This window comes from Fulmarus glacialis, unplaced genomic scaffold (genome assembly GCF_000690835.1).
Source record: "Fulmarus glacialis isolate BGI_N327 unplaced genomic scaffold, ASM69083v1 scaffold9763, whole genome shotgun sequence".
In the NCBI taxonomy this organism is placed as follows: domain Eukaryota; kingdom Metazoa; phylum Chordata; class Aves; order Procellariiformes; family Procellariidae; genus Fulmarus; species Fulmarus glacialis.
The window spans coordinates 22,060-35,791 of NW_009202268.1; the positions used below are offsets into that span (position 1 = coordinate 22,060).

Here is a 13,732-nt window from a genome sequence, read left to right on the forward strand (position 1 = left end):
GAAAATGGTGCTGGGAGGGACCTTCAAAGGTCATTTCATCTGCTCCTGTGCCCGGAGGCAAAGCCAGCTCTACTTAAGCTGTTCATGTCTAGTCTGATCCTTTCTGGCTAAGATTGGAGGAACGTGATTTGACAATTCTATATACAGCAGCTGTCATCTGGAAGGTGGTTGAAGCACCTAGATATCTGCAAATTTCCTTCTGGATCTATATGCATTTTCAGGTATCCCTGCAGCTTAAATAGTTTTGTCATCCTCTTGTTCGTGCTTTCCTGTCACTGCCTGAATCGTGGTTGCCCAGCTATCTATCAGACTTACATTGTAAACTCACTCAGGAAACAGGTGTTTAAAGAATGTAGAACAGAATTGCTCCAGTGTTAGGAGCAGAAAGAGAGCCAGGGGAAATGTCACAAGCCACAGTAAGGGAATTTTATGAGCTTGGCAGAATTCAGCTATTATCCAGACCAGTTCCTGGGTAGCTACCCAGTTATGAAGCCTGCGTTTCTGCTAGGCTTTTCTGTCCACATTCTCTTTTCACCTGCTACAGAATACGACATCTTTAATAACTCTTTCTGCTAGTGCTGGGATGGTGTAAAACTTCTGTGTTGAGACCAAGAATATATTTCCTTCAGAAACAGTGAGATGACCTAACAGTTCACTGCAGGAGAAAAGAGGGAGTTGCCACTCCCGTTTCCTTGCTCCCCGGCTCTGCTCCCAGTTTTGTGCTCCCACTCTTTAGTCTAACTTCAGTTTCCAGCAGATTCCTTGCTGATCCATTTTAGCTTGCTAAACTGAGCAAACTACTCTGGCAAAATGAGCTGGACAGATTTCTGCCAGATTAGAGAGTTGAACTGACCTGCGGGATGATCTGGTGAGAGGGAGTTAGGGGAAAAAGGCAAACAGTTTTTCAGCAGTAGCCAGCCATTCGTTTAAGCTGAAGCTATAACTTGATGGTTTAAAGTAATCATGGACGATGACTGCACTCTAAATTATGATGGCAAAAACTGAAGATGGGTGAAGTGGCAGCCATTCCACTTACAAAATCAGTATTCGTTTATTCATATAATGCAAGAACAGTCTCTGGGTTCTTTTGCTCTCCTTGCAGCTACTGCATAATTTTCACGTCTTACACGTCAAGTGAAGCAGTCACAACTCCTCACAGGACTAAGCCACACCAAGCCAGATGCCTCGAGAACTGCATGGTTCTGTGCTGGTCACGCAGCAAGTGGCTGCATGGATCTCACAGACCCCTTTTAGCTCCGATTTCTGTGGTAGCTGAAGCTTTGAGTACTTGGTCAGCCTGTCATCTGGGCATATGCACTTCGGCAGAAATCTGCAAGAAGCAGTGTACTATTGGTGTCCGCAGAGGCAGCTGACCACAGAATGAGGAGGGGGAGGAGAGGTGCTGAAGTTTTTGCTATCCTTTGACGCAATATCACTGAAAGCAACTGGAGAGTTGCTTTCAGATACCCTGCACCTATTGGCAGTTATTGAAACAAGCAGACAAGACGTTTATTGACCTAAGGAAGAATTTAGCAGGTGTCTGGGTCTGTAATGTAGAACTTCAGCTTATGGGAACTGGAGGATGTTGTTATAGCTAAGCATTAGTTTCAGTGCTGCCCTCAACGGTCATGTTTTTCTGAACCTGGGCCTTAGTGAGTGCAGTGTTTGTGCCTGTATAATGTTGTCATTCTCAGGTGTCCTAAGGAGACTGAAAGTTGTTAGTTTGACATGCCTTTCCATATAGGATTGTTATTAGCTGTTTCGGGTGTTATCTGATACACTCTCTGGCATTTGAAGGGCTCATATTACTATATGCAGCTGCTTTGGTGTGATTGTGGGATTTCCCAGCCAAACTGAATCTAAACAATTTCTGTAAGATTCTCAACAGTCTTACACTGGGAAGTACCAGAACAAGTCCCAGCTCTGTTCCTGTTGCAGCCCTTAATGTGTATATGGACGAGTACTTATTGGATGGATTATCTTACATTTCTGTGGCCTGAGGTGATAATGTGGGAAAACACAGCTGATGAGAACATTCAATTTATGCGCTGAAAAACTGTATTAAAGGCTGAGGGGTGGCGAAGAGCTGCGTAGCCTGGAGCTTCCCGTTAGGCTGATGGTGAGGGATTGCTGCATGCATACATTGTTGTACCTTAGTAAAAGCTCATCTTCACAAGGAGTAACTCCACGTGTCTTTGGGGCAGTAATTAGGAGGCACTTTAACTCTGTCTAGCCTTTAGACAAATGATGCAAGCACAGGAAGAGCCTTGCCCATTTTCTTACCAGTCTGTATGTATGTGAGGGTTAGGTGGAGTACAGTTCCAGGCTACAGTTTCTCTGGTGGCAAAACTGGTTTAAGAAGTTCTGCCCTGATTCTTCCTCTGTTCTCTCTGCTGTGCCAATGCCGTGGTTAATGTGGCCACAAAATGAACTAATTCACCAATCCAATTAAAAATAGGCTGATCGGGAAAAACAAAACCAACAACAAAATCCAAATGGGGGATGGCGGGGCTTATTTTTTAATTTTTGGTAATTAGTTTAGAGTGGTGCGTGTCAGTTGTTCTGCCCCGTCCCCCCTCCCCTTCTTCCAGCAATTTAATGAGTACAGCTGCACACAGGAGTTGATGGAATATTGCAGGAGGAGGAATGATCAGCTGAGGAGAGGGAAACCTCTTCAGGTTGTTTTGTTGATGAAGAATTTGTTGCTGTAACTACACTTGTTGTGACTGACTTTTCATTTATCTCTACTCCTTGTTTGGAACCAATAAGAAGCTTCCCAAAACCTGCAGGGTCTGTAATTATTATCCCTCAGTCGTGCATCCTGTGTGAAGCATCTTAAACTGGCCATCAAGAAACAGCAGTTTCTAAATGGGGATAGCACTTGTGTTTCTAGGTGTGAATTTAGATTATACAGTGGAAAAGGAGAGGAGTAAATGCTAAGTTTCCCAGCAGAAGGCCTTTTACGCAAGACGGGGTTTCAGTGTTTAGACCAGTTAGGCAATGAGATGACTGAGTTTTATGACCTCAGACAGACTGATCACCCGACTGCCGTTTCCCCACGTGAGGTGCTTGGCTGGCGCATTCTGCCCAGCAAATAAAGCTTCAACTTCTTTGTCATTTCAGAAGAGAAAGGAGCTCAGCGCTTGCACAGTCAAATGATGAAAACAGGTATGTCGGGGAAGAGCTGACGATGTGGTGGTGCTAATCACTTCAATATCACGTTTTCAGGGATCTGATTGTTTTGATGTTTTTCAGAAGTACTGGCTCAGCTTTCTTTGACTCTTCATCTCAAAATCCCCTTATTGTAGGGACTGCATGAGCTCAGAGAATCTTCTTGTGGAATGTTAATTTCTGAGCAAATTCAAGCATGGAATAAATGATCAGAGTGAGGAAACCTTCTTCTCACAGCTGAAAATAAAATTCTCTGGTATGTGTAACTGTGTTATGGGAACTCGAACCTGACTATTAAGCACTGAAGTTCTGCATTGGTGAGGGGAGAGATGTCTTCCTAGAATAGGCCAGTGCAGTAAAATGCAGTATGGTTTTCTATGGTCTCTTTCATGGGAAGTGATCCCAGTATGATGGTCATACTGATGTACTAAGTTCTTTTATTGCCTCCCGAATACAGTTCTCTGGATTCAGTGTAAAAGTGAGGAATAAAAATACAGGTTGTTAAAAAAAATCTCGAAAAGAGCTTGATCAGAGTGAACTTCATTTTTATTAATATATCATTTAAAGAGTTGTCTCCTGCCCTAGCTAAAAATAAACATGCTGCTCTTAAGACTGTCCACTGCTGTTGGGAGTCCCTACTTCCTACAGGGATTTGCCACAGTTGCAGGTCAGGCAAATGGGAAAAACGAGACACCATGCTGCATTACTTGCTCAGTATGTTTAGTTTATAGGTACCAAGAAAGACTGAAGATCAGTGAAGAGCAAACAAGAGAGTTTAGAGATTAACAGTGAGAGAATGAGGATGGAGGTTCTCAAGGAGAGGTGGAAAGATAGGGATGAATAGGGAGATGGTTATTGCAGAATTTTTATTGACTTTGGGGATAGCCTCAGCTCTGGTAGTGGAATTAATAGTAAAAGTAGGAGCTGAAACAGAGAGGGAGGGAAGGATTTAGCCTTTGAAAGAGTTTGGGTGCTCAACAGCATCACTGTATTTTATAAGTTGTATACCAAGACAAAGCTCAGAAAGAGGGGGAGAATGACCTATAGGAGAGATAGAGGCCAAAGTCTAAAACTTCATAAACAAGTTTCCAGAAAAAGAGATTTTAAGGTTGAAAGCAAGCATGCTAAGTAATCAAGAAAGATGTAACATTAATGATTGCCAGAAGTCAAGGAAGATAGGAAGGGAACCCAGGCCAGAGAAGGAAAGGTCATGTATTGCATTTTCTCTTGCCCTGAAAAAGCTGGGCTGGGAAATTGGGAAGCTAGCAGAGTCTTCTCACCAAGGCTTTGGTAAGAAAAGATGATTTGTGATGAAGGGAAAGTCTAATAAAGATAGCATTAAAACTAATGTTAAAGATTATATCAGTAAGAGTTGAGTGCATTTTGATGAGAAGATGGGATGAGCCATCAGAAAGACAAAAATGTGGTTTTTGACACATGCAGCCCTGTCTCTGGGAAAGGTGATGCCCAGGAAGGCATTTATTGTAGCTGGGAGGAGGAAGCAGTGGAATGAGAAATGGAAGGTAAGGCTGTGCAAGGTAGTATGGATCGGGGCAGACCCCAGTGGCAGTTAGTCCCATATTGTACATGCACATGTGAACATAACACACACTGCTTTGGCCTTAAGTGTCATTCTGGTAAGACTTGCTCGGCAGTTAGTTTTGCTTCGTATGCATAGAGATGCCCATAAATCATTTGGTGGGCAGCTGAGGTGTCCTTAAATTCCCTCTTGTGTCTAGATTTATTTGTCATGCTGTCTGATGCACACAATTCATTATGTTTATGTTGATTGTAGTCAACAGTTAACTCAATGCTTAGCAAGTTCAGGAGACAGCCGTGTCCCAGGAGCTATCATTAAATGACACAAAGAAATTGAAATGATAGTTGAGATGGCTTCCTTGACCTTACTTTGATTAACCTTTCACTGGATGCAGCTGGATAGTTGCTTCTGTAGTTCTCTTACCTTTGCTGCTCTTCACAGGTAGGTGCATATGTTTGCTTTGGGTACAGAAAAGATATTGCTACCAAGAAGCAGATACTTCCATGCAGTTTCCCACTGGAAAGATTTTGCAGAAATCATTGAGTTCTTTGCTCTCACTCATCACAGAAGAGAGGCTTTTGGTTCTTCTATTTTCTTTGGCAACAGGTGTGTGAGGAAGTATAAGGCTTAAAGAGATGCTTTATCTGCCTCTCGTACAAGCAGTAATATACCATTACTAGCAGAAAGCCAGCACGACTGGCTAGGACTGGGAAATGCTTTCTATAGCTGTGGGAATTTCCTTGATTTTCCCCCTTCCTTAGAGGCAGACACTTCTCTCCTCTTCCATTGAAAGGAGCACAGGTGTAGAATGGAGAATCAAAAAACCACTTTATTCACTTCTCTTAGCAACACCTTCCTGGATAACTACTGAATGCAAAATTTTGCCATTTAGTGTAAGACGGAGTGGGAGCTAAATTGATACTCTTGGAAATTTATCTGTTACGAGTGAGAGGTAAAGAGCATAAGAGAGTATCTCTTTACTCCTTTTTTCATGCCCTGCTTCCAAGGGGAAGGCTACAGGGAGGATAAAGAGCTTTTGGGTGCTGCGCTGCAGTTGGTATGTTGGCTAGATCTTCGTGAAACCCAATGCGCAGTTTCGACAGAGGAGGCACAACTGTTGGCAGGTTCTGGTGACCATGGCAGGCTTCAGCGGGAGTTATTCTAAGAACACAACATATGATCAGATTACTGAGGGACGCTTTACATGGCTCTAAAAAATGAACCATCTGACGATTTATGACAGCTCTGCCTGTTCCAGCCAAATGAGGAGTGCTAGTCTTTGCTGACCCTGCAGCCAGGGTTGTGAAACAAAGAAAGTGCTTTCCAGAGGCTGCGATCCTACAGGCTTCCAGCAGCATAATACCTGCTTACATCCAACTTCTGATAAGAAAAACAAAAGACATTTAGGACTTGCTTCTCTGGCAGTTTTGATTCATGGTAATTTAATACGTTCTTGCTGCAGAGTTTACTGGGCTTGACGATTTATATAGTTCTATATTTAGTAATCCCTGTGATGCTAATGTCTTTGTAGAGTGATCTGGTTTTTTTGCTACCAGTATCTTTATTAGCGTAATATACCCTGCCACCTTTCTGTTTTTCCCTGGCTCTGTGGGGACACACTTCTGGAAGAGGAAGGCTGTATGAGAGGTGGTGGCAAGTGGGAAGTGAATTCTAAAAATGGAAGTTTTGAGGATCCACATCTGAATGCTCTCTCTAGAAAATTTCTCTCTAGAGAATTTCTATACCAGCTTCTAATATGTGCAATTTGTACAACAGTTTCCTCTCCCTCTAGTCTTCTCCAGTGAAGTACATGGCCTGAGAGAGCTTTGCAATTTTTCCTGATGTTGTCAAAGACAAACAGTTAAATACACACTTAGGGAAACACCTCCCACTTTCCCAGGCTCAACTACAGTTTATTGCCTCTCATCCCTGCTTCCTAGTCTCAGCTTCCCCTGTTTTATTCTCTATAACACTCAGTCCCTCCTAATTCCTTTGATGAGGTGCTGGGTGGTGCAGGAGGTTGGGGTCACTGTGTAAAGGTTTCTTTCTGCCAGTCCTTGCTTTTTAGTTTTTTTTCCTCTGGTGCTCCTTGCTTCTTGCTGCTCCTCTGCTCCTACATGGGTTCTTGATGGGCTGCAGTCCTTTCAGGGTTGTCCCTGCTCTGGCATGGGTCCTCCAGGGGCTGCAGTTGCCGCAAAGTGTACTCCTTCTACCATGGAGCACTTCTTTCCAAGAGTACTTTTCCAGCCAAGTCCCCAACAATGTCCCCTACCACATGTCTCCTTTTCTCCTTCCTGTTCTCCAAATGTGTCTTTACATATCTTGCATTTCTCCTTCCGCGCATTGTCATTTTTTGTTGTTCCTTTTGTGTGTCTCCTCATGTGTCTCCTGCCCCTCATTGTCACGTTTCTTTTTTGTTGTTCCTTTTGTGTGTGTCTCCTCATGTGTCTCCTGCCCCTGGTGGCTATTGCCCTTTCCAAAATATGTTTGAGTACAGGTAGCTTGTGCACCTCTGACTGGCTGAATTTTTGATGGATTGTTGTTTTCATCCATTTTGGAGATGGCTGGAATTGACTGTGACTGGCACAGGGCTGTTCATGGCATCCTCTCACACTGATTACTGCTGAAGCAGAATAGTGCTCTGTCAGACTGCTCAGTCTGTATAATTGCTTGACTTTTATGGAAACACAACAAAGCTAAATTTGCTCCATAACATTTATTATATCTGGTCGAGAATCCATTGAAATGAGTTTTGCAAGGATGACCCATATTTGAGCCAGTGTCTGGAGAGTTTCCATGTGTTCAAATTGTCAGTATAGCCCAATATGCACCCTTTAAAAGTTTGCCTGAAATTCTCCACATCCACTTTTTCTCAAGGCTAGCTTTTCCTCTCTCTTCCATTAACTCATTCCCCTTGCCCCTCAAAGGAGGGGTGTATACACCTCTTAGTGTATATAAATTTTCCTTCTTGTTTCTTTGTAGATAATGGGGTTTGAGCACCTTGTTTTGTTCTGTACATTTCCCACTTCTGATGTGTGTCAAACTGTCCTTCTGAAATTTCGTATATGCTGGCATCTGTGCGAGAAGAATCACTTCTGCTGTTTCTTACCTTTCAACTTGGATCCATGTCCAACAGATGGAGGCTTTGAAAAGCCATAAATATTATTCTTGGCACTAGAAAAAGGTGGTGTGGGTATGTGTCCACTAGTAATTGGTCTCGGCTTTGTGAAAATGGTTACATTAGTTGGAAAAGCAGCCAGGTGGAAGGTAGCACAACAGCATCTGCTCCCATCAAACTCTCCTGGCCACGTCACCGTGCTAATGCTGAAACTGTGGGAACTGAAGAAGTCAGTGGTTACATGCTGGGCATCGTGTTTCTGGCACAGAAATAGTTCCTAATTTATGAATAGAGGAGCTGGAGCTGTTTTCTTTTCTCAGCTACAGACCTGATTCTTCTCCCAGGGGAATAAGTAGAACTTCTGTAATGACACCAATAGGAAAAGATTAAGATCTGTAAATGTAAAATGCTTTCCCATCCCTATATGTGCTTTGATTATGTTTCATGAACGTGGCCTAAATGCAGTCATGGATATTTGCATTCTTTTGTTTCAGAAACAGATGGAATTAAGAGCTTTGCCAGCCCTTCCCTAAAGGGTTGGGTGGTCAATCCCTAGAATAGAGTCCTTCCTTGCATTCATTTTTTTCAGGGTTGAGTTAAACAAGGGTTTAAAATAAAAATAAATGGCAACTTTTTCATGGAATATTAAACTACTGGAATAAATATTGCATCTATTTTCACTGCTTGCTTTTTTGATGTCTGTGATGTCCTAATGTACAAGTTCTCCATTCAGCCCATAAACTTTTCATAGAAAATAATGGTTTTTTATTATTTTGTTATAAATAAACTTCACAAGAGCTGTGGCTTTGCTTCCCAGTTTATTCCTGCTTCATTCGTCAAACACTTGCAGCCATACAAGATGTCTCACAGCCTTGCACTTCCCACTCCCAACTTCGTATTGAGGTACTGTATCGCTACTAGTGTGGTCACCACAAATGTATTATTTTGCAGAGCCTGCTCTTTCTGTCCTGTTTTCAGCCTTGAATCAGCCTAGAGTTCAGATGTGTAGCTGCTGCTTTTCTGTTTCAGCTCTTTATTCCTCCATCTCCAGGAAGAGAATAAAATCTGTGGGTCTGCTTAGATTTGATACATGGGAGCCAGTGGAACCTGCATAGTCTGCCTCATGTCTTGGCGTCCACTCTCAAACAGTTCTGTGGTGCTAGCTGTGAATCCGGTCTAAGCTTGCTTCTCCTGTTCACTGCTGAAGTTGTCAGTAGCTCAGCCTTCTCTGCTTCTCTTCCTGATTTTTGAATCCTGGACCTGAGTCTTCTGCAGTTTCCTGCTCTCATTCCAAGCAATTACAAATTCTGTACCAGTGACCCTGTAGCTTCACGTTTCGTTAGCCATTTCATTCATGTTGCTGTTAATACCATTTCCCTCATCTGTCACCATGAGCGTCTTTTCTTTGCATCTCTGCATTGGCCTCTCCTCTCACATTGAACATAAAGCTACTTGTCTTCATTTCCCTTGGCCCTGAAGGGCCTAATCTCACTGTGTCATCTCTTAAAATCAAGGTGTAAAACCTAACTGTCTTCAGCCTGCGATGTACGCTTGTTCCATAATCGGACAAGGATTCCTTCACCTCTTCCAGCCAGTGCCCCACCTTCCTGTTTATGGGAGCTCCCCAAACCTTCCACAAAGCTAAGCTTCCCTCTCTATATCTCTTCTGAAGAATGCTCCTTTTTTGGGATGCCTGCAAGAGCCTGAAAGCACTTTTAATTCACTGTATCATGCCACACTGATAAATTCTGTGTAACTATTTCCATGTACTTCCTCATTGTTGTTTATTTTCTTGTACTTAGACTCACAGAATGACAGACTCATTTAGATTGGAAGGCATCTCTTCAGATTGTCTAGTCTGGCCCTACTGCTTAAGCAGGGTCAGCTACAGCAGGTTGCCCAGGATTGTGTCCAGTCAGGTTTTGAGTATCTCCAAGGATGGAGACTCCGCAACCTCTCTGGGCAGCCTGTGCCAGCGTTTGACCACGCTTACAGTAAAAAAGTTTTGTGTTGTTGTTTTTTTTTTCCCCCTTGTTTTCATATGGAATTTCATGTATTTTAGTTTTTGCCTGTTGTTTTCTGTCCTCTCACTGGGCACTATTGAGAGGACACTGGTTCCCCCTTCTTCATTGCTTCCCCTCAGTTATATGCATTGATAAAACTCCCCCTGAGTCTTCTCCAGCCCGAACAGTCCCAGCTCTCAGCCTCTCCTCATATGAAAGATTCTCCAGTCCCTTTATCATTTTTGTGGACCTTTTGCCGGACTCACTCCAGTATGTCCACATCTTTCTCGTGCCAAGGAGCCTAGGACTGGATGCTGTACTCCAGATGTTGCCTCAGCAGTCCTGAGTAGAGATGAAAAATCACCTCCCTTGACCTGTTGGCAACAATCCTCCTAATGCAGCCTGGGATGCTGTTGGCCACCTTTGCCATGAGGGCGCATTGCTGGCTCATTGTCAGCTCGTTGTCTACCAGGACCCCCAAGTCCTTTTCTGCAAAGCTGCTTTCCAGATGGTCAGCTCCCCACATATACTGGTGCTTGGGGTTATTTTTCCCCAGGTGCAGGACTTTGCATTTTCCTTTGTTGAACTTCATGAGATTCCTGTTGGCCCATTTTTCCAGTCAAGGTCCTTCTGAATGGCAGCGTAGCCATCTGGTGTATCAGCCTCTTCACAGTTTTATATTGTCTGTGAACTTGCTGAGGCTGCACTATGTCCAGGTCATTAATGAAGATGTTGAACAGTATTCAGCCCAGTACACCACTGGAGACTTGTCTCTAACTGGACTTTTTGCCACTGATTGAAGCCCTCTGGGCCCATCCATTCAGCCAGTTTTCAATCCACTTCCTCGTCCGCTTATCTAACCCATAGTTTGTCAGGTTGCCTATAAGGACGTTATGGGAGACAGCGTCAAAAGCCTTACTAGAGTCACAATATGTGTGAGCTCTGTACTCATCCACCAAGATAGTCACCTCACTGTAGAAACTATCAGGTTGGTTAAGTATGATTTCCCATTTGTAACTACTTTCCCATGTTTCCCATGTGGACTACTTCCAATCACCTTCTTGTCCTTCACGTATCTGGAAATGGTTTCCAGGATTATGTGCTCCATCACCTCCCAGGGATTGTGGTGAGGCTGACTGGCTTGTTGTTTCCTGGATCTTTCTTCTTGCCTTTCTGAATGTTTTAGGGCAAGTGGCTTTCCTTTTTCTTCTTTGTTTGTACTGGCAATCTTGATCCGTGTTTACAGCTTCTACACGCTGTGGTAATGTAATTATTAAGCAAAACATGTGATTCTCCTTTTATTTGGTAATTTTAAGCTATACAGATGCAAACTGGGAAATAGAATTTGCAGCCTAAAGTTCTGCTCCTAAAATTCAGACCTCTACCATGTGAACTAATGAGTACCTTTCTAAGAAAGAAAATAGTGTGACAGTATCACGCCACTGCTGATCTCTATAGATAGATAAATCCGTTGTGCATCTTTTCCCTGGGGTCATAGCTTTCTAAACTTGTGTTTGCATTATTTCTCTGTTCCAGGCCGAAATGAGCTGATTGCCCGCTATATTAAGCTGAGAACAGGGAAAACACGCACAAGGAAACAGGTAAGTGTAAAGTTTTCTCTGTAAACATGAGCTTCTTTGGACCACTAGACATGATGAGGGCTTATGAGAACAAATCCCGTGCTTTTCACTTGCTATTAGAGTCTGGCTCTGCTGGAAAGAGGTGGTTGTGCTGAGCTGGTTAATAAGAATGGTGGGAAGGGTCAGCTCAGGCATTTTACAGTAGGACTGTAATGCTCAGGTCTCCCACATCATGACACACAAATTTTACTACTGTGTGTGATTTTATTTGTTTGGTCTACTAATGAACATTTCAGTGAACATCAGTGGTCCTCTATATGAAGATTCTTTGTTCAGCCCAGACAGATGGACAGCAATTGTGATTTTTGAAAATACCTGGCACGTGGGATGAAAAAGGAATCTTTGTAATTTGGGAATGAGAGTCCAGGCTATGCTGGACAAAGCACTGAGCAACCTAGACCTGCTTTGGGTGGGGGGTTGGCGGATGACATCCAGAAGTTCCTTTCAACCTAAATCATTCTATCATGCATTTCAGCCCACATTAGATATGGGGAAGTTCTGAGAGTCATTATATAGCGGCCAGGGATATGGTACATGGGTTTCCCTTCTCACGAGAGGAGGCCAAGATGGGGAGCAAAGAGATCAGAATTCTCAATCCCTAGATTAAGGATGGGTTCTTTAGTTTTAGAGGAGGTCTCTGGCTTGATAAAGCCATTTGAATTGGAAAAGGCCTTAAATGACCCATGTTTGCTGGTCCTCCACCTCATTTCCTGATACTTTAAGTTATGTTCAGAAAAGTATCTCATTGCTACCTCAAGCTTCCCTCCCCCTAACCCTAAATAACTCCCTATTGCACAAGGTGCCTAAAGTATGTTTACTTCTGCAAGTAGCTACCAAGTACTTCTCTGGAATGAAGATGGATTTTTTCTTTCAATGCAGGTATCTAGTCACATCCAGGTCCTGGCAAGGCGGAAAGCTAGAGAGATCCAAGCCAAGCTCAAGGTATGATGGGTATCCTTTAAGATATCACGCAAGCCCCCCGAGCCAGCCATTCCCTCATCCATTCCCTCTTTGAATAGCCTTAAAAAAGGGTGAGATTAGCCACTGAACTGAGTAAGCTGGGGAGGAAAAGGTACTTCCCAGGAAGTGTTGTGCAAACACTTGTATTGTTGTAGCTCTGTGACGTCTGGAGCAATTCTATTTAAAGAATAAAGAAACAATAACTTTGATTTTTATGTGTCTGATTTCTACCTCCGGTTTATGCTGCTGTCATCCAAGTCTGAAAGACCCTTAGACTTGGGAGTATGCAAAGAGTGTTTGCCTGAGAAGGAGGGGTTCATGGTTACAAATGCTGACAAGTAATCTGTCCCTGGTGTTGTGGTGGCCTTGGGAAAGGGTAGCCTTACAGTTACTGCAGTGCTAGTTCCACCTGTACTAGTGGTAGTGATGTGAGAAAGTGTTCTGGGTGGCATAAACACTGAGAGGAAGCAATAAAGCCAGCTGGCATCTTCTCAGGTAAAATGGTGCCAGCTGAATAGACTTTGCCCCTTGATTAATTCAGACCTAATTTGAAGAGGCCTGGGCTGATGAGAAAGAAAATGGTTGACTACTAGCTTGAGCAAATCTGTGTTTGCCTTTCTATAGGAAGAGCTCTCAGATCACGCTGATGAACTGATACCTCTTGACATTTATTTCCACTCAAATTTGAAGCAGGGAGATGGTTTATGTACTCAGACTGAATTGCCAGAAATGTGAAGAAGGTCAAGTTTATGAGTGACAATTGCACAAGAGGGTGTCCCCTGTTAGAATGGGAGCCATCCAGAAAGGGCTTGCCGAGCAGGAGGTGAGGTCTGGTCCTTGTTACGTATCACTGAGACAGCCAGAGAAGGAAGGTGCATGCTGACCTTCCTGACTTGGTATGGCAATGAGTGATCTGGAGGGAAGTGTGTTTGCTTCCCTGATCTTCCATGCTTCAGGTAGTGATGAGGATCTTGACAGCCCAGTCCAGCCCTGACTGTTGAGTGGATGGCTGTTAGTGCTTCCTCTTGGCTGTCTGGGCAACTCCTCGCTGGGCACCAGGAGAAGTGGACTGTCTGTGAGTGAGCTGTTGGCACTCAGTCTTGACCAGCGCTGAAGTGCATGCATCTCTACTGCAAGCAGTGATTGCCTCTAAGCCATGACTGCACCCCCCACATCCCATCCCCAGGTCCATTTTAGAAAACAGTGTTGTGTCTGTCATTAGCCTGTTGTGTTTCCAGCTGCTCTGATAAAGAGAAGGAGCCACAAATTACAACTATCTAATTCAGTGCTGCTAGGTACG

At 43.5% G+C, this 13,732-nt stretch overlaps 1 protein-coding gene across 1 annotated transcript in view; it reads left to right on the forward strand.

Annotated features, from left to right (window-relative positions):
• TEAD4 (TEA domain family member 4) overlaps positions 1–13,732 on the forward strand; it is a 59,491-nt gene that overhangs the window by 21,956 nt on the left and 23,803 nt on the right. Inside the window, exons 3-4 of the mRNA XM_009574230.1 lie at positions 11,369–11,433; positions 12,352–12,414. Of these exons, the coding sequence (XP_009572525.1) occupies positions 11,369–11,433; positions 12,352–12,414 (128 nt within the window). The remainder of the gene's footprint in view (positions 1–11,368; positions 11,434–12,351; positions 12,415–13,732) is intronic.